Here is a 20428-nt window from a genome sequence, read left to right on the forward strand (position 1 = left end):
GTGAATTTATGCTCTTCCTTCCTGCCAATGCTAGGAAATCAAACAGCAAACACCCCCCCTCCCCCATTTTCCAGACAGGGCTTTTGAGGACTGCAAGAAAACTTCCAAGTTTCCTCTTCTGCTTGGCCTCAAGGGGAAACTTGGCAGTTCTCAGCAATTTCACTCTTTCATTACCAAACTTGTAAAAAAAGAAGAAGAAGAAGGAAAAAGTTAAGCTTTTCACTGTAGGCAGCCCAGGAACTCCGTATGCAATGTCCAGTACAGAACAGCAAAGGGAGCAAAGGGGAGGCATTAGAGGACATACAAGCCAATTAGAACAGAGGCCTTTGTGTAGGGTAGAATGAATCACAACTGGCATAATTCTTGTTTGAACCAGCAAAACTGAAAAAACTATTTTTGATGCAAACCAGGGTGAAATGCTCCCGGTTCGGACCGGATCACATGATCCGGTAGCGATGGTGGTGGGTGGTTCGGAGAACCGGTAGCAAAACTCCCTGCCCTCCCCCCGCCCATGCCCAGTCGCCCTTTTGCCCACTTACCCGCTTGCTGCTTCTTTTAAAAAATGCTTTAAAAAGGTAAAAAAAAAGAGGCTCTGATGATCACAGGTGAGCCACGCAATTGTCAGAGCCTTTTTTTTTACTTTTAAAAGCATTTTTTACAACTTGAATAGGTTGTTAAAAAAATGCTTTTAAAAGGTAAAAAAAGGCTCTGACAATCACAGCTGAGCTGCCTGATTCTCAGAACCTTTTTTTTTTACTTTTAAAAGCATTTTTTAGAACCTATTCGGCCGAACAGGTTGTAAAAAAATGCTTTCAAAAGTAAAAAAAAAGATTGCGTGCCACAGCTGATCATCCCCCCCCCACGTGCTCTTCTACTTATCCCATGACTCCTTTTGGCATGCACTGTGCATGCGCACACCTCACATTTGGTGCATAGTGCACACTGTGTATGCGTGTACACAGCACGCATGTGCAGCCAGCGAACCGGTAGTAAACCGGTTCAGATTTCACCACTGATGCAAACCCAGAAAGTTTAGATGGAAACCATCTTTCCAGCAAGATGAGAACCAGTTGAGGACTTGGTCTTCTATTCCTGCCCTTCTAAAATGGGATCGGCCTAACCTTGTGCTGGGGCAGATAGGAAGTCTGGATCAGCCTCAAGGCACCAATCAGATGGATTTTATTCCGGGAGCAGCTTTTCCAAAATGGTGCCCCAGATTGGATTTCACTTCTTCTCCAAACTGCAATCTTTTTTAGGACTTTCTATGGCCACGTCAGCTGAGGAAAATAATAACTGAACCAACTTGGGGGAGGCTATCAAAAAAGGGTTTAAGTAAAAATTATAGTCAAGAATGCATGTGTTTGAAAAAATATCTCTGTTTCTTTCATTCAGTGGCACTTTTGAAAACAATTTCAGCAATTTTGAATATATTTGAATATCAATTTTTTAATCCATTTGCTTACGTTTTCCCATTTTGAGGTGAGAATGTAGAATGAGGAGCTAATTGGAAAGAAAGGATGGGAGGGTTACAAACAGAAAGCAGTGGCCATCTATAACTTTCTAAATTTTCATGAATTTTGCAATAAAATCCTTATTGAAAAGTATCACTAATGTCAAAACAAAATAAACTATTCTTTATGCTGGCAAAATAAGCTATTCCTCTATTTATTTCTCCTTTTGTTTGAAAGATGTTTCTTAGTTGGATGAGACATCAATTGTTCAGAGCTATTTTCTTCTCGCTTATATAAACAATTTATAATAGCTAATTTAACTTTTCCCCCATTACTTTTTCAGGCCACTTTATCTGAAATACTGCAACAAGCAGACCATCAACCATTATTACATAAAATGCCTTTTTGGTAAGAATCATGGTACACCCCAAAAGAGAATTCGACAGAAGACAAGGACACTTAGCTTGGAGACAGCTTTAAAACAGCTTCAAAACTTCAAAAAGAACTTCTAAGGAAGTAGATTGATAGATGACAGACAGATGTGTGTGTGAGAGAGCGAGAGAGGGAGGAAGAAAGAAAGAGAGAGAGATGATAAATGGATATATATACTGTATCTATATATAGAGAGTGATTGTATTTCCTTTTTAATATCATATTTTATTATTCTTTCTGAATGAACAGTTGGTTTCCAAGAGGAAAGTTCTTGATATCTTTCTCCTTAAACTCTTTCTGGGTATCAATTAGCCTTGGTGGTGCAGTGGTTAGAGTGCAGTACTGCAGGCTACTTCTGCTGACTGCCAACTGACTGCAGTTTGGCAGTTCAAATCTAACCAAGCTCAAGGTTAACTCAGCCTTCCCTCCTTCCAAGGTTGGTAAGATGAGGACCCAGATTGTTGGGGACAATAGGCTGTCTCTGTAAACCACTTAGAGAGGGCTGTAAAAGCACTATGAAGCGGTAGATATGTCTAAATGCTATTGCTATTGCTATCCATAAAAACAGACCCTAAGCTTGTTCCCAATAATTTTCAGGAACAGGTGGATCTTGTCTGAATCTGTTATTCTTCATTTCATCATAAGTATATGCCAGACAATTGTTTGAGTATTTTATTTGAAAGCATATTTTAGGTTGTTCAAGTTATTTTTCTGCTTCTTTTACTTTTTTGACTCTTTTTTTTTTAAATCCAGTAAGGGCGTAGAAAAATTATTTTATTATTTATTTATTACATGTTTTTATTACTTATTAAATTTATTTGCCACCCAACGCACAATGAAGAGATTCTGGAAAGCTTACAATATTAAAAATAATAAAACTATACCAAAACGTGTGTATAATAAGAATAAAATACTACAAAAATGCAAATTATCAGCTATAACTAAAAGAGAAGGAAGGAGGGTATAGTCCGAGCAGAGGGGAGGTGGGATCTGTTGTTGATCCATCAATCATCTACAGCGTGACACTTCCCCATTGGAGCGCAGGCCAACTGACAGAACCAAGTCTTCAAATACTTATGGAAGGTCAGGGGAACGGGAGCTGACTTCACTCTGGGGAGCAAGGTGTTCCAAAGGGCGTAAGTGATGGCAGAGAAGACTCTTCTCTTAAACCCCACCATCCAGAATTCCCTGGCTGATGGGGCCCACAACCTGCTTCATCTGCCAGCATGGGAGGGTAGGCCAATTTCACTGGAATGAGATTCCTCAAGTAACCTGGACCGCTGCCATGAAAGGCTTTAAAAGTGATAACCAACATCTTGAATTGCACCAGAAACAAACCAGCAGCCAGCGCAACTTGTGAAACAGTGATGTAACATGAGCTACTCTGGAGGCCCCAAAAGCTGCCCGTGCCACCACACTCTACACCAGCTGTAGTTTCCAAATGCTGTTCAAGGGCAGCCCCATGTAGAGTGCATTGCAATAGTCCAAATGTGAGATGACTGAGACTTGAATGACTGAGCCTATTGATTCCTGATCCAGGAGACGCCATGACTGGTGCACAACCTAAAGTTGTAGAAAGGTTCTCCTAGCTGTGACTGCCACTTGCTCATTGAACAGGAGTCACAAGTCCACGAGAACTCCCCAGTTGCAGACTAAATCTATCTGGGATAGTGCCAGAAGCGCCACCCCATCCAGAAGTAAAACTATCAACGTCCCAGATCTTGGGGCTCCGTGCACCCTAAGCAATGGTGAAATCCAAATCTTTTACTACTGGTTCTTTGGGCGTGGCTTGGTGGGCATGGCTTGGTGGTGTGGCAGGGGAAAGATACTGCAAAATCTCCATTCCCACCCCACTCTAGGGGAAGGACATTGCAAAATCTCCATTCCCACCCCACTCTGGGGCCAGCCAGAGGCGGTATTTGCTGGTTCTCTGAACTACTCAAAATTTTTGCTACCGGTTCTCCAAACTGCTCAAAATGTCCACTACCGGTTCTCCAGAACCTGTCAGAAACTGCTGGATTTCACCCCTGACCCAAAGCCATTTGGTCTTGTTAAGATTCAGCAGAAGCTGATTGTCTCCCATCCAACCCACCACAAGAGGGCAGCAATGGCTTCACTTAGGTCACCAGGGGTAGAGCTATAGAGCTGAATATCATTAGCATACTGATGATGCCCATGGTGACAGATGACCTCACCCAGAAGCTTCATGTAGATGTTAAAAAGGAGTGGAGAGAGTACCAAGTCCTGAAGCATTCCACAAGAGAATGGCTTTGGGCTGGATCTCTCACTTCCTATTAACATCGAGCGGGACCGGCCTTGGAGAAAGAAACTGAAATAGCAAAAGACTGTGCCACTCAGTCCCAGTACCCATAGCTGGCCCAAAAGGATACCTTGGTCAATGGTACTGAAGGCCGCTAAAAGATCAAACATAGCAAGGATGGTTGCACTACCCCTATCCTCCTCTCACCAGAAATCATCAACAGGTGAAACCAATGCTGTTTCTGTTCCATAACCAGTCTTAAATCCTGACTGAAAGGAATCCAGATAAAACATTTCATCCAGGACCCTCTAAAACTGCAAGCAACGACTCTTTTCACCACCTACCTTGAAAAAGGAAGATGGGAAACAGGACAAAAATTGTCTAAGCAGGTGGTATCAAGTGTAGCTTTTTAAGGATGGGTGAACTAGGGCCTCCTTAAAAGGCCCAGAAATGTCCTCCCATGTAGTGACCAAGTAACCACTGCCTGAACCCACCTGCTAGTCACCTTCCTGGAGGCTTTCACCATCCACAAGGGGTAACGATCTAACTGAAACATGGTAGCTTTGACAGCATCAAGGACCAATATTCCAGCACTGTGCGGGGGAGGGGGGGTTATTGGGAGCTCCATATCAGCTGTCCGCTCCCATCTACCATCTTCCATGTGATCTTTGTTTATTTTCCCAATATGATCCAAAATGTTCAAAGAAGACATTCTTGGTCTGAATCTATTCCCAATAAAATTAAGGTTAATACATGGAAAACAGGAATAGGAGAATTAATATTATCCACCACTTCTACTATTAAATGTAACTAGATTCAGTCCTTTTCAACCAGACTACACCCTGTATATTTGTCCTTGCTCTCACTGCAAATTTTTCTTCTGCCCACTGTTCATCCAGAACAAAATCACCTTTGGATGAAGTTTAAAGGGTTCATTTTAATTGTGCCTAATTTCCTGATGAGGATCAGTGTATTTTGTTCCTATTTAAAGACGACAAGCCATGCTCCAACCCACAGATACATTGTAGGATGTGATGAAAGAAGATTCTTGAAAGATCATCTTTGGTCTATTCGTCATCTTTTACAATCATCAAAAATATTGATGTCATTTTGCTTAAGACATTGAATTGTCATAGTTTAGAGTCTTCTATTCTTATTGAGAATATTTAAAAATATATCTTGGAAAACAAAGATCTCAATATCTCAAAGCATGAGAACCTGCGTAAGAAACCTGCTAGTGTTATGGTTGGAATGGTCATCATCATCATCATTTTTGCCATTATCTATTCACTGCAGGATGGAGGCCTCTTCCACATGTTTCCAACCTATGTATTCCTGAACTTTCTTTTGCCAATTGGGCCTGCAATACTTGCTGATATTGTCAATCCATCTTGTTTTATGTCTCTTATGTGTAAATGTACATCTGTAAATATGCATGCATTTAAGTGCCAGCTGTCATTTTTCCCAGACCTCCAGATTTGCCCCTGTATTCTCTTTTATCATTTTTATTCTTATTATATAAAATACAAAAAGAAAGAAGAAAAAATAGGAAATTAAGGGAGGGAAAGAGAACGGGGGGAAAGTGCGTGTGAAATACAAGAGAGAAAAAGAAAGAAAGGGGGGCATTGACTTCCAATTCTTCCTAACACAGTACAAGATAAACACACTCCAACCTCAACTTTTTGCTTTTGCATATTAATATATAACTAGCCATTTCTATAACACCAAGTCGTTCTAATCAACAAAACCAAGATCAAAGTTTCATTTTTTTTCTTCACAAGCACAAATTCCAGAAGTGATATCCAAATAAGAACATATTTTCCTCTTTAAATAAAGTAATCAATTTAACCATTCCTGCTTTATCTTCCTTGCTATGGAAATAATGTGCATTTCTATTTGCACCTAGTAATTTTTGTGATCTGTCACCATTTTTATTTACAAAATTTATTGTATTCTTTCAAATTATTTGGCCTAAAAGAGGGGGGGGACACCCTTTCTTTTTCTTTCACCCTCCTCTTTCTTTTAAAGTACTAAACTTTTTAAAAAACAAAAAGCACTTTTTTTAAAAAAAATCAAAACTTTCTAATACATCTTATTCTTTGAGTTTAATATACAAGCTTTAAACTTCAGTATTGCATTTAGCCAAACTACCCTTATATAGAATGATTATTTTTTTCTTTTATAAACATCCTTTTTAGCATACAGAGTTTTTCTTGTAAGTGGGGGCTGTTAAAAAGTGAGTTTAAAAACCTGTGAGGATCAGGAAACTCCTCTGGGATCGCCAGAGAAGGCTTTTAAAACCCCCCCCCCCCTTCAGCTGAAGGGTTTTTTAAAAAAAAAACTTTTAAAGTGTTCTGATGATCTCTGCTCAGCCCCGCGATCATCAGAGGCTTTTTTTTTTTTACTTTTCAAGGCATGTTTCAGCTGAAGAAAAACTTTTAAAAGTAAAAAAAACAAACCTCTGCTGATGGTGCGGCTCAGCAGAAGCAGGGGGGCAGGGCTAGGGATTTTTGCTACCGGTCCTCCGAACCAGCAGCTGCCATCGCTACCTAATCGGGGGAGCCGGTGCAAACCGGGAGCATTTCACCCCTGGTCTTGCGTCATTCTTCATGTTAGGGACTCGTTTGTCGATAAGGGCGGGTTTCCAAATGGCTGGTAGGCGGGAGGTATCATCTCGTTTATTCATGCTGTGTGGGCATTTTTCTATCTCGATGGCTTCTCTGATTATTCTGTTGTTAAAGTGTTCAGTTTTGGCGATAGTTCTGGTATTTTTAAAGTCAGTTTTATGTCTTGTGGCTTTAAGGTGTTGGACCAGAGAAGAAGTTGGTTCCCCTTTTCTGACTGAGTTCTTATGTACTTGATGAAGTCTCATTCGTCATCTTCAGGCTAGTGTTTACAGCTTCATTGCTCCTAGAATGAGACTTCGTCGAAACGTCACCAAGACACTTCCAATTTTATGAGGGAGAAAACCCGAATAACCAAAAACCTACATATATATGTATATGTATACATATATATATATATGTAAGAAAAATACATTTTCAAATTTCAGGTTAAACCTTTCTTTCAGTTGCACATATCAAGTGGAGAAAAATGCATCCTGATTCCAGTTAACTCATTAAGTTTAAATCACTCCTTCCACCTTATCTCCATAGAGTAAAATAATTTTCTTCTCTGGAAATATCAAAGACTGGTAGTCCTTTCTTTTTATCACGAGATCCTTAACTTTGTTAATGTCCTTAAAGAAAAAGTCCCAAATTTGTCTTTTTTTCTTGATGCTCTTCTTTCAGTTTTAGATTCTTTCAGTTTCAGATCTGAATTCTCAAAGATGCTCAATTCTATTCTTGCTCTTTCTTGAGATAGTTCAGGGTGTTTATATCATCAAATACTGTAATAGCATGAACTGAATGAGATACAGCTAGAAAATTACTAACTGATAAGATATTTGAAAACTTTGCTTCAGTACTGCGATATACAACTAGAAAATACGGAGAGATACAACTAGAAAACTCTGTCCAATATATACCCTATCTCAAAACAAAACAAAACATAACACCTTTAAGTGTGATCTTTAGAATCTTCAAACATTGTTTCTGAATTGCCACAGAAGGAAAAAATGGGACACAGTCATATTAGCTGCATTAGATTACCTTGCTGCCTTAATTTCCATATTGGTACCACATACCCCTCGCCCTTTCGCCCCCCCGTGTCTTTATTTTCATCTTGAACATGGACTTCAGCTTCTGGAGCAGTGGCATTTTGTGTAGACTTCTTACCAAGAGAAGAAAGTTTACAGAGACATGCATCACTCTGTTGTTAATTCTGCATCTTTCATTGCCCGTGACATCCCAATGTTTGGATAAAACCACTTCCTATCACACCTTCTTCCACTATTGGCTGTGGGGGGGGGAAAGTGCCAAGCTTTGCAACCAGAGTCTCCAAACACTTCTGATTCCATACCAGTACTGTGAGAGCTGTACTGCTCTCATGCTGACTCACCCATTACAGATAGCCCTAGTGTAATGGTCACAATGGGGATTTGAAAATCAGTTGTTAAGGGCAGTGGTTGCTGAAACAGCAACTATACTTATTATCTTACTTCAGCTTTCTGTTGCTTTACTGGCCTGCAAAGGTTATAAATGCAAAAATTGGTCAAAAAGTTACTTTTTAATCCACCTTATGATTGTGAACAGTCGCTAATCAAGGCAGTTGCTAAACAAGAACTACCTGTCTATCTCTTTAAGCCTATGGCTAGAAATTTTCTAGAATTTCAGCTCCTCAAATTATACTATAGAAGCTGACATCTCAGCTTCCTCTGTTCTGCATAGAAGATGGTACCCCATAATACCCATTTATTTTATTTTGTTTTTTCATTTATTACATCCCTTCTTCACTCATGGATGGAGATACCCCAAGACTATGCCATGTGCTTCTGACTGACCATTCTATTTTTAGGCAGATTGAATATGCTGGCCAACCTTGGCTATTCTATTTCTTTAAGTATGGCCCCAAAGTTATTGTCATTATTAACTTTTTTCTTTATTAATTACGGTTGGCTATTCCATGCTTTGGAAACTTTTCCACCCACTGTAATTCCTGCAAGGAAATGCTTGGATTATGTAAATCATTTTTCCTCAATAAATGCATCAAGTGTGGAAGCTAGAAATGTGAGCACAAGGGCCCATGCACACAAGCACAGCCTTGTTTTCATAAAGTTTTCTGCAGAGCTTTAGCTATGGTGATTTTAATGTCTCTACTGTACTGTTGCATAATTATTAGTTGAGCCAAATATTTATATGCTTCCTCTGTGTCGAAGAAAACAGTGGTATTAACATGACTATTTTTATTTGAGGCATGCAGCTATCCAAGATCTTTATGAATGCCAACCTGTGACTGCAGGAACATAACGATCTAAACTTTATCTGACCACCATAAAAATAACATTGGTAAAGAGAAGAGGCAGCCCCCAACGAAAACAAACAAAGCAAGGCTATAAAAACTTTGCAAGTCGGAGCACATCATTTCGCAGACCTCTGCAGCGATGAATGGTCTGTGGTTTGCCTTCCTTTGCCTGTTCGCTCAAGCAAGTAAAGCCAAAGTATACTCCAAGTGTGAACTGTATAAAGAACTGAAAAAACATGGAATGGAGGATTACCATAAAGTTAGCCTAGGTCACTGTAAGTTTTCTTCTTTGAATGCAACCACTTCTTCCCCTGTTGGGGGCTTTAACTTAAGTCCAATACGACTGTATATCCTTTCAGTTCTATTCTGGAGGAAGTTTCTTTTTTCTTTAATGTCTAGATTTTTAAAAGGACATCATTATTATTATTATTATTATTATTATTATTATTATTATTATTATTATTATTATTATTATTATTATTATTATTATTATTATTTATTTGATTTTTATACCGCCCTTCTCCCGAAGGACTCAGGGCGGTGTACAGGCAACAATAAAATACAGACACTACAGTATACGATTTAAAATGCAAGTTAAAAAACTTATTATAATTAGCCTAGAACTTTAAAAATTTATCAAAACCAAAACCCCATTTAAAATTAGTAAAAAATTTAAAATCGATAAAATTTATGTAATTTAAAATTTAAGCCAGCCCCGCGCGAATGAAAAGATGTGTCTTCAGTTCGCGGCGGAAGGTCCGAAGGTCAGGTATTTGGCCCGGGGGAAGTTCGTTCCAAAGCGTGGGAGCCCCCACAGAGAAGGACCTTCCCCTGGGGGCCGCCAGCCGACATTGCTTGGCGGACGGCACCCTGAGAAGTCCCTCTCTGTGAGAGCGTACGGGTCGGTGGGAGGCATACGGTAACAGCAGGCGGTCCCGTAAGTACCCGGGCCCTAAGCCATGGAGCGCTTTAAAGGTCGTAACCAACACCTTAATTCATATTAAGGTCGAAAGTTAAATAATATGAGTATGCAAGTTTCAGTGTTTAAGCAAAATCTCTGTGAGGCAGCGGGAGGAGGGCCATCCATAACTATCTCCCACCCCTTTATACATGTATCGTGGACATGAGACATTAAAAATGAGTGGGTTTCAATTGCATTGTCACAAACACTCCTACCTCAAAGCTTTCCTTTGACAGTGAATCAATTATTCATGTTTAATTGCTATGGTTTCGTCCCAGGGTTATGTTTGATCCTACATGGCAGCGGGTTCAACACTGAACATTACATCTATACCGAAGGACAACCATATTATGGTTTATTTCACCTGAGTGGCCTAATATGGTGCGCAGATGGGAGACATAACAGCCAGAACATTTGCCAAATAGATTGTGAGCGTGAGTGACTTTTGCATTAATTGATCCTAGCAAACTGGGTTCTATTATCAAATGAATCGAAGTAAAAAATTACCCTGGGAATAAATCTCTTTGCCTTTGGAACTTTCTTTTATTAAGCTATATAATGATCTGTACACAACAATCTAAGGGGTTCTTCCAAAGATCCCATTCCCAGGTTGATGCATTTTGGACATCCCTAATAAATAAAAATATGAGAGCTTGTGTGGGATAGTGATTGATATGGGAGACTGGCTCACATTAGCACAGATAACCAGATCACAATTGAGACCTCCTTGAATGAGCGTACTGGTAACTACTTGCCCTGAAACTCTAAATCTCTTGCAAGATCATCTTAAGTCTGAGAGATTCCACCATCACTGGAAAGCCAAAGCTCAGCATAGAAAGATTATTGGCATTCCGGTGGCTGGTTCACTACTTAAAATCCCAGTTTTATCATGGTAGGAACTTGGATTTCATGAAAGCTTTCCCTCTCTTCCTCCACAGAATTCCTTGATGACGATATTACAGATGACGTTAAATGTGCTAAGATTATTGCCAGAACTAGAAGAGGGATGTTGTTTTGGTAAGTAGCGTCTACTTTGTTAATTCTAGGAAAGAAAGAAAAAGTGGTAGAAAGTATCATTTCATTTTATAAAACCTTGGCAGAAGTCCCTTATTATTAGGGTGTAGTAGTATCTTTGTGTATGAAATGCAACTCTTGAGTCTTCTTTATTTTGCTGTGGGCCATTCTTGTTTTGAAAATAAGTTGGGGGAAAGAAATAGAAGAATGCAGTGGTGGAGGCTACTAGATATCAGGGATGTGATGAGCCAGTTTGGTCTAGTGGTTAAGGTTCTGGCCTAAGAACCTTAGGCTGTGAGTTCCAGTCCCACATTAGGCCTAAAAAACCGGCTGGAGGACTTTCGGCCAGTCACTCTCTCTCTCTCTCTCAGTCCAACCCACCTCACAGGGTTGTTGCTGTGGGGAAAACAGGAAGTAGTAGTAGTATTAGGTATGTTCACTGCCTTATTTATAAGCAATAATAAAGGTGGGATTTTTAAAAAATCAAATAAATAAATAAATAAAATACAAATAAATAAATAAAATACATTGGGAATGTAACATTCTAGAGGACTCTGGAATGTTCCATTCCGCACACACACCCCTCGCCCGCCCCCCTCCCTGCACCAGACCATGTTAAACTTCACTTTCTGACCATGCCATTCCAGGGACAGTTTGGCATTTTCTAGAAAGAAAACCTCTGAAACAGAAGTGGGTTGAGATTTTCTGGACAGGATGTGCTGAACAATACGAGCCTGTTTCCAGGCCAGATCAGAAGAGAACGCTTCAAATTACTTCTGCGTTAGTGGATTAATTGGAATGTGATGGCTCATGTGGTTGGAAGTTAGCAAGCCTGCATTTGAGACCTGGAATTTTTTTTTTTTTAATTTTTTTATTACTTTTTTCCAACAAACAAAAAAAGAAAATACATTATTACACCCTTGTGCTATACATAAAAAGGAAGATTTGGGTCTTCGGATATATCCTCATGATTGCCAAAATCCACGTTCTCGAGGTACAGGTACCGAAGCGTCCAATGTTCCAAGCGCATAGTCCACAAATGGTTTCCAAGTCTTCCAGAAAATATCTTCTTTATACACACCACTTCTAATTTTAATATCACATGTCATTTTATCATTTAAAGCCAATTTCCACATTTCAGAATTCCACTCTTCTATTCTAAAAATCACATCTAGTTTCCAATATCTAGCTATTATAATTCTACCTATTATAATCATAATTCTAATCAATTCTTTTTCATATTTTGTTAATTCTATTTCCTTAATTACCAACAATAATATAGTTTCCACTCTCAATATTATTACTTTCCCCATCATTTCAAATATCATTTTCTCCAATTGTTGCCAAAACTTTTTAACCTTGTCACATTTATACCACATATGTTCATAAGTCCCCAATTCCATCTCACATCTCCAACATTTTTTACTAATTTTTTTATCCATTTGTGACAATCTTACTGGAGTCAAATACCATTTCCAAACAACTTTATAATTATGCTCTTTAATCCTTATAGATAAAGTTCTCATAATTCTACTATTCCAATTCACATTCCAATCTGACTCTGGTATTTCAATATTAAGATCTTTTTCCCAATTTGTCCTCATCACTCTTTGTAATTTTTCATCAGAATTTATAATCTTATAAACCCTACTAACGAGTCCCTTTAGCCCAATTTCATCTTTCATAATCCGAGATACTAAATATTCAAATTCAGTTTCACATCTATTTATCGAATAATTTTCCCTTAATTTTTTTGTCCATTTTTCTATCTGTATTTTTTCAAACCAACTTAACCCTAATTTTTCAATAATTTCTTTATTCCTCCTTTCATTTTCCATAACTTTTATCCAATCTCTAATAATTTCTATATTTTCCTCTTTAATCACTTCATTACGTTTTATATTATTTTTAATCAGCCAAATTCCAATGTCTCCCCCAAAAAGATTATATCCGGAATTAAAATTTTAACAAATTTATTCCACATTTTACTTAATCCCTTTAACCAATAACTTCTAATTACACATTTTGAATTTGCTTTATCTAAAAACCACCTTGATCCAAATTTCTCTATATCCCTTAACTCTAAGTCTCTCCAATAGTTATCTTCACCTTTAAATATTTTTACCACTATCCGGATACCATACGCACAGTAATAATTAAATAATTTGGGGATTCCTAATCCACCTTCCTTTTGATTTTGATACCACATTTTCTTCACTAATCTAGGTCTTTTGCCACCATTACAAAATTTATCCAATTTTTTCTGATATCCTTCAATATCTTTCTCTGTCAAATTTAGCGGTAGCATCTCGAATAAAAAGTTGAACTTGGGCAGCAACATCATCTTACACATTGCAATTCTACCAAACCAAGACAACTTTAACATTTTATATTTATCTATCTTCTTCTCAATTTCATTAATCACCACATCATAATTAAGTTTTTTCAATTCTTTAACCTTGAGTGAAAGCACTATACCCAAATATTTCAATGTGTTTTTAATCCTTATCCCAAATTGCTCTTGCATATTCTCAGACTCATTACCATTACTATCCATCAATAATTCTGACTTTGACCAATTTACTTTCAATCCTGTCATTTCCTCAAATTCTATCAAATGCTTATATATCTTTTTCAGGTCTTTCTCTACATTTTTCAAAATAATTAAAGTATCATCCGCATACAAATTTATCTTATACCCCTTATATCCTTCTAATTCTTCATCTTTTTCTATCATTTTTGTCAATATTTCCATAGCCAATAAAAATAATGTTGGGGACAAGGGACATCCTTGTCTCGTACCAGCTTCTAATTTTATCTCTTCAGTTAATATTCCATTCACCTTCACTCTTGCACTGCTTTTTTGATACAATTTTGAAATAACATGTATAAACTTATTACCAAAGCCTAAAGCCTCCACAATTACTTTAATAGTTTCCCATTGTACAGAATCAAAAGCTTTAAAAATATCCAATGATACTATACCAATTTTATCACCATTATATTCAGCTACATCTATAATATTTAATACTCTTCTAACAATATCACTCATGTATCTACCCTTCACAAAACCTACTTGATTATAACTTATATATCTATCTATAAATCTATTTAATCTATTACTTATAATAGCAGTAAATATCTTTGCATCCTGATTAATTAAAGAAATGGGCCGATAGGACTCAATCCTTTCTAAATCTTTATCTGGTTTAGGAATTAGGATATCACCGTTCTATTCCATGACGAAGGTACTTCTCCACCATGTAATATTCCATTGAATAATTTTTGCAATCTTGGTATTATTAATTCTTTAAATTCTTTATAAAACTCAACAGGTAATCCATCCTCACCTGGAGCTTTCCTAATTTTAATTTTTGTATTATTCCATTAATCTCATCTTGTGTTATATCTTCTTCCATCAATTCCTTATATGTTTGATCAATTTTCACCACATATTTTTCTAAATAGCTTTGCAATTTTCCCGATTAATTGGTTTCTTTGAATATAGATTCTGAAAAAATTTCTAACCACTTCACATTTCTCTAATTTTTATAACATCTTATACCTCTATCATCTATCAAAACTCCAATTTCTCTTCTCTCTTTATTTTTCGCCATCTTTGCCAATAATTTAGAATTTCTATTACTAAATTCAAAAATTCCTATTTAAATATCTCAAATTTCTTTTACTAACTCTGTATCCTCTTCTATCATTTTATTTCTTAACATATTAAGCTCCTGAAGAATTTTTTTTCTTTAGTAAGCAAAATTGATTTTCCAATTCTTTAATCTGATTTTATCTCTTTCCATTTTAATTTTATAATTTTTATATTTCCTACTTGATAATTTAATACTCTCCTCTAAACACCGCTTTCATCGCATCCCAAACAATTTCAAATTTAACCTCCCGTTATCATTTAATCTCCAACTTTCCTCCAATTTTTAAGTATCCATTTTTATCCTTTTCATTTTATACAGTTTCTCCTCATATCTCCAATAGCTTCTTTTTCTCAAAATTAAAATCTAAATCCACCATAACTTCTGCATGATCAGAATCTTTAAAAATTCCCACATCTACCTTATCCACATTATTCAACAAATCTTTAGAAAGAAAAATATAATCAATTCTAGAATATGTATTATATATCTTAGAGAAAAAAGTATATACTCTTTCAATTCCTTTGACCTCTCTCCACACAACCACCACGGTTTGAAGCATCCACATATTTAAAATCCCCATTTTATTTGCTCCTCCACAGCGGTGGGATTAGTACTGTCTATTTTATCTCTGATTAAATTAAAATCCCCAGCCACAATTACTTTCCTACACTTTCATTCTCCAAAATTTTGTTATTTTTCAAGAAATTCTCTTTGTTTTCATTCGGTAAATATAAATTAACAAGTGTCACTTTTTCCTCATTAAGATTTCCAACAATTATTACATACCTTCCATCTTCATCCAAAATTACCTGATGTTTTTCAAAATACACCATATCGGATATCAGTGTTGCAACTCCTCTAGATTTTGATGTTTCAAATGCTTTTTCATATATTTGCATACCTTTTATATACATTGTATTGGAATCTTCAGATTTCGGATGGGTATCTTGTAAAATAAAATATCTGGTAAATCTCTTTAATCTTAAATTCCAATCTTCTTCTTTTAATCTGATTCCTGTACCCTTCACATTCCATGACATTATTTTTATGACTCCCATTTAAAATATAAATTTTTCAATCCTATCCCCGCATCTTCCTTTCTGTGCCCACAACCCAACATTAAACTCCCATATAACCAACATTTAACATATAAACAACGATAAGAAAACAAAAAAAAAACAAAAAACAAGACAAACAATAAAATACAAACAATCTTCTTCCCCCACATCCTCATCGGTTTCGCCTCTATAAAGAGAATGGGGGAGAGGGGACGTGCCAATGTCCGGGCCACTTCTTTCGGGCTGTCTATTTAAATTCATCACTCAAAAAAAAAGATAGTGATGGTTCTCTCCCGCATTCGGCTTCGTATTTTCCAAGACTCTTGTCTGCTTCTTCTCCTGCTGTATCCTCACGACTTTTCTTCTGTTCAACCAACACAGGTGATATTTCTTTCCTCTTTAACCCTTTAGGGTCTTGCCCTCCAATAGCCCCTTTTTCTTCTTCTGGGGTTGATGTTTCCGCATATGTTCCACCCATCTTAAGCATTTGATCCTTTATCTCCATTAAATCCTCCATCTCAATCAGTCCAAGCTCCCGTAAATATAATAGTGCATCTATGTCTGGGGTAATTGTACGCATCCTTCCTTTATAAAAAATTTTCAATTGTTGTGGTGGCCTCCAATTATATTTAATTCCATTATCTCTCAAAACTTTTGTAATTGGTTTTAAAAAAAATCTCCATGCCCTTTCTTCTCTTGATATATCCGGGAAGATTTGAATAGTCTTCCCTTCAAACTTCAAAGCATCTCCCATCTCTCTCACCTTGGCCATAACTTCCAGCTTGTCACCAAGATTTGCAAACCTGACAAGCACATTCCTGTTAGAGCCATTTTGCCTTCTATATCCAATTCTAAAAATACTTGCCAGGTCTGCTATTGTAAACGTAAGTTGCGTATCCAGATCATTAATCCATTTCAAAACCCGCTGTTTCAATTTATCATCCTTTTCTTCTGAAATTCCTCGGATAACCAAATTATATTTCCTCATCTCTTCTTCCAAGAGACAAATTCTCTTATCTTGCTGCTCATTTTTATAAAATATTTCACCAATTTGCCGATCCAATTTTACCTCATGTACATGTATCTGCTCCATTTCATCTTTAATAATTGTCATTTCCTCTCTTTGCTTTGCAAAATTCTCATTCATCTCTTGTTTCATCTTTTTCATTTCGGATGTCAGTTCCAATGTCATATTATCCATACGCTCTGATAGTCCTGCTATTTTTTCCCCAATTTTATTTAAAGCTGCAGCAAGTTGCTGCGTTTCTGAAAGTTGTTGAGTCATTTTGAAAAAACCTAAAATTTTTTCCAAACTAGGATTCCAAACCAATTTTACAGAGGGTCTTGATGAAGATCAAGGGACGGCAATCTTTTAATTGAAGCGAAGCGGCTTATTTGCACTCGTTATCTCTCAGTAGCTTATGACTCATAGTCACTCCACAAAGAAACACAGAACCTCACAGTTTTTAAACATTAATCAGCGCCATTTTTTCTCCACGTCAGCAAAGGAGAAAGAAAAAAAAAACCAGCTTGAACTTCAAAACAAGTCCTTTTTTTGTTTTCTGTGATATAAACAAGCTATTAATTTCCTCTCAAAAGAAAAAAAAATAAAGAAAAAATTATCCACCCAGTGAAATCCTATTGCTGGCAATCAGTCCAACACAAAAGATCGGTTTCTCTTCAGTTAAATTCTTCTCATTAACAAATTCAGTCTTTAATATTCACTCCTTAGCCTCAGCAATAAAAAAAGTTTTTTAACACAGAACACGATAATTATAATAGGGAAAGCAAAAGACAACAATTTATTCCACACTTATCGTGTCTGCCAGTCGGCTCGGTCACTCCCACGCTGTAAAAACTCCTTAATTCAAACAGTTTCAGATGACCTACCAGTTTTAAATTCAGTCTGCTGGGCTATTAACACTTTCACTTCATGATTTATTAACTTTCATCCATAACGGTGCATTCCGAACAGCATAAATCCTCATAAATCTTCATTAATAAGCCCTGTGAAGTGAAGGAAAGGTCCTTACCCCACCACGGTCATGGCCACGCCCCCCGAGACCTGGAAATTTTTAAGAAGACGTTGGATAATCATTTGTCTGAAGTGGTGTGGGGTTTCCTGCCTGGGCAGGGGGTTTGGGACCTCCAAAGTCCCTTCCAACTCTGTTATTCTATTCTATTCTATTCTATTCTATTCTATTCTTTATTTATTTATTTATTTTGTCACAACAGTACATATAAGCATAAGCATAATATATAAGCATATATATATAAGCATAAGAATGCAATAATTACATTAATTGGATATAATGAAAGAAAACAATAGGACAGGAACGGTAGGCACATTTGTGCTCTTATGCACGCCCCTTACGGACCTCTTAGGAATGGGGTGAGGTCAATGGTAGACAGTTTTTGGTTAAAGCTTTGGGGATTTTGAGAAGAAACCACAGAGTCAGGTAGTGTGTTCTAAGCATTAACAACTCTGTTACAGAAGTCATATTTTCTGCAATCAAGATTGAAGTGGTTAACATTAAGTTTAAATCTATTGGTTGCTCTTGTATTGTTGTGATTGAAGCTGAAGTAGTCTTTAACAGGAAGGACATTGCAATAGATGATTCTATTCTATTCCAACCTGAGTGCTGCTATGTGGTAGGGTGAGCTCTCATCATTTGCTCCAGGTCCTTGACTGGGACATGAAAGGAGCCTCTATGGGCATCCTCCCAGCAGTGGTGATGTCACCAGCTGATCTTTTCAATCCAGAAATGCCTTAAACAGTGTCTCCAACATGAAGGGATGGAGTGGATTTATTTCCAAAATATGCCAACCCACCCCCAGAATGACAGAGGAAGTGGACTGTACATTCCAAATTTGTACATAATATTCTGTTCCCAGATTAGCGCTCATCATTAGAACTTTGATGAAATGTGAGGTCCACTATGGGGTAGTTAAAAGCACTGAAGTAAAAGTCAGGAGATTCAGAGTTCAAGTCTTTTCTGAGCCATGGTAGCGAACTGGGTGCCCCAACTATGAATGCTCTAAAACAGCCCAAACTATTTACAGGATTGCTGTAAGGGGACCAGTAACAGAAGGGATCACTATGTATGCAACCTGAAGCTTTGGGAGAAAAGATTGGATATAAATCTAAATAATTTTCCCACCCGGAGATATCCTGACCGTCCAGGATGGGTCTGCTTGCCGTGTTTTTTCATCATGCGGACATTTTCAGCGGCTGACCTTCTTGCCCTACGAGATTCCCCTCTCTCGTGGGTTTGGCCCTCTACGTTATTGAGGGCCCATCTTGAGGACGGGTTTTGGAACCCCGAGAGATGGCATGCCAAGAATAGGAGACTTAGGGGATTTTTAATTAATTGTTTTAACCGATTTTTTAAGGGGGAGGGCCTTCTCTGTGGCGGCACCAGCCCTGTGGAATGAGCTTCCTCCTGGATTACGACAACTCCCTGACCTCCGGACCTTCAGACGTGAACTGAAGACTCTATTATTTCAGCGTCTAACAGCCTAAGAACAAAATGTTTTAACCAAATTTTAATGGGGGTTTTATTGGTTCTTATTGTTTCAGTGATCAGGCTTTGATAATATTTAGTTTTAACCTGAGTTTTAAATGTTTATTTATTATATTGTTTTATATTGTTTTAATATGCCTGTGAACCGCCCTGAGTCCTATGGGAGATGGTGCGGTATATAAGTTTAATTAATTAATAAATAAATAAATAAATAAATAAATAAATAAATAAATAAATAAATAAGGGGAGTTTTAATGGGAATTTTACGGGGAGGGTGGAAATTGACGGGCTTGGGTTGGGGGGGGAGGGAGGGTGGGTGTTGGGGGAAACCCATCGGGGAGGGTATGTCCAGTCCCAGCGCGTGCTCACGACACTATTTTAGTTGGTCCGAAGACAGGGGGGAGGGGTTTGTACAGAGCAGAGAGTGTTATTCCATCTGTACGGTAAGTGGGAGGGGCAGATATGGCGGAGGCAGGGGTCAGACGCTCTTGGGAGCACATGTTCGATGTTTAAAAGTGATCATGTGCTCCATTGAGTCCTCACTCGTTCCCCGGATGGTCAAGACCCTCAGAGCTTGGGTCTTCGGCTGATGCTCTGCAATGCCCGGTCCGTGGTCAACAAGGCTCCCCTGATTTGTGACCTTATTCAGAGGAAGTCCGCGGACTTTATGGGCATTACAGAGATCTGGTTGGGCACAGAAGGGGGTGTACCCCTGGTTGAACTGTGCCCTCCGGGTTTCCGTGCATTCCATCAGCCGAGGGCCCAAGGTAGGGGTGGGGGGGTGGCGGTTGTGATCAAAGAAAGTCTGGAGCCGAGGGAGTCCACTGTTCCTCAGATAGCTGGCTGTGAATCCCTCCTTGTGAAGTGGGGCCATCGGAATCAGATGGGGCTGTTGATCACGTACCTGGCTCCTTGCTGCGTGACTACAGCCCTACCTGAGCTACTAGAGGTGCTTGCTGGCTGGCGGTTGAGATTCCCAGACTTCTAGTCTTGGGGGATTTCAACTTGCCATCGGCCGGTTTGTCATCAACAGTGGTTCAGGAGTTCCAGGCCTCCATGACGGCCTTGGACCTGATTCAAGTAACTGATGGCCCTACACACATTGGGGAGGCGCTAGACTTGATTTTTATCTCTGGTCAGTGGGTTAATGATCTGGATTTAGGAGAT

The 20428-nt window shown here is 38.1% G+C and overlaps 1 protein-coding gene across 1 annotated transcript; it reads left to right on the forward strand.

Moving 5' to 3' along the window:
* The first annotated feature begins 9160 nt into the window (after nt 1-9160).
* On the forward strand, nt 9161-11085 carry LOC131190885 (lysozyme C, milk isozyme-like). Its single transcript, XM_058168369.1, has 3 exons — nt 9161-9320; nt 10285-10440; nt 10945-11085. The coding sequence occupies exons 1-3, from the start codon at nt 9185-9187 to the stop codon at nt 11025-11027; spliced, it is 375 nt and encodes a 124-aa protein (XP_058024352.1). The 5' UTR covers nt 9161-9184; the 3' UTR covers nt 11028-11085.
* Nucleotides 11086-20428: the final 9343 nt, after the last annotated feature.

The sequence above is a fragment of the Ahaetulla prasina genome, chromosome 2, assembly GCF_028640845.1.
Source record: "Ahaetulla prasina isolate Xishuangbanna chromosome 2, ASM2864084v1, whole genome shotgun sequence".
Classification (NCBI taxonomy): Eukaryota; Metazoa; Chordata; class Lepidosauria; order Squamata; family Colubridae; genus Ahaetulla; species Ahaetulla prasina.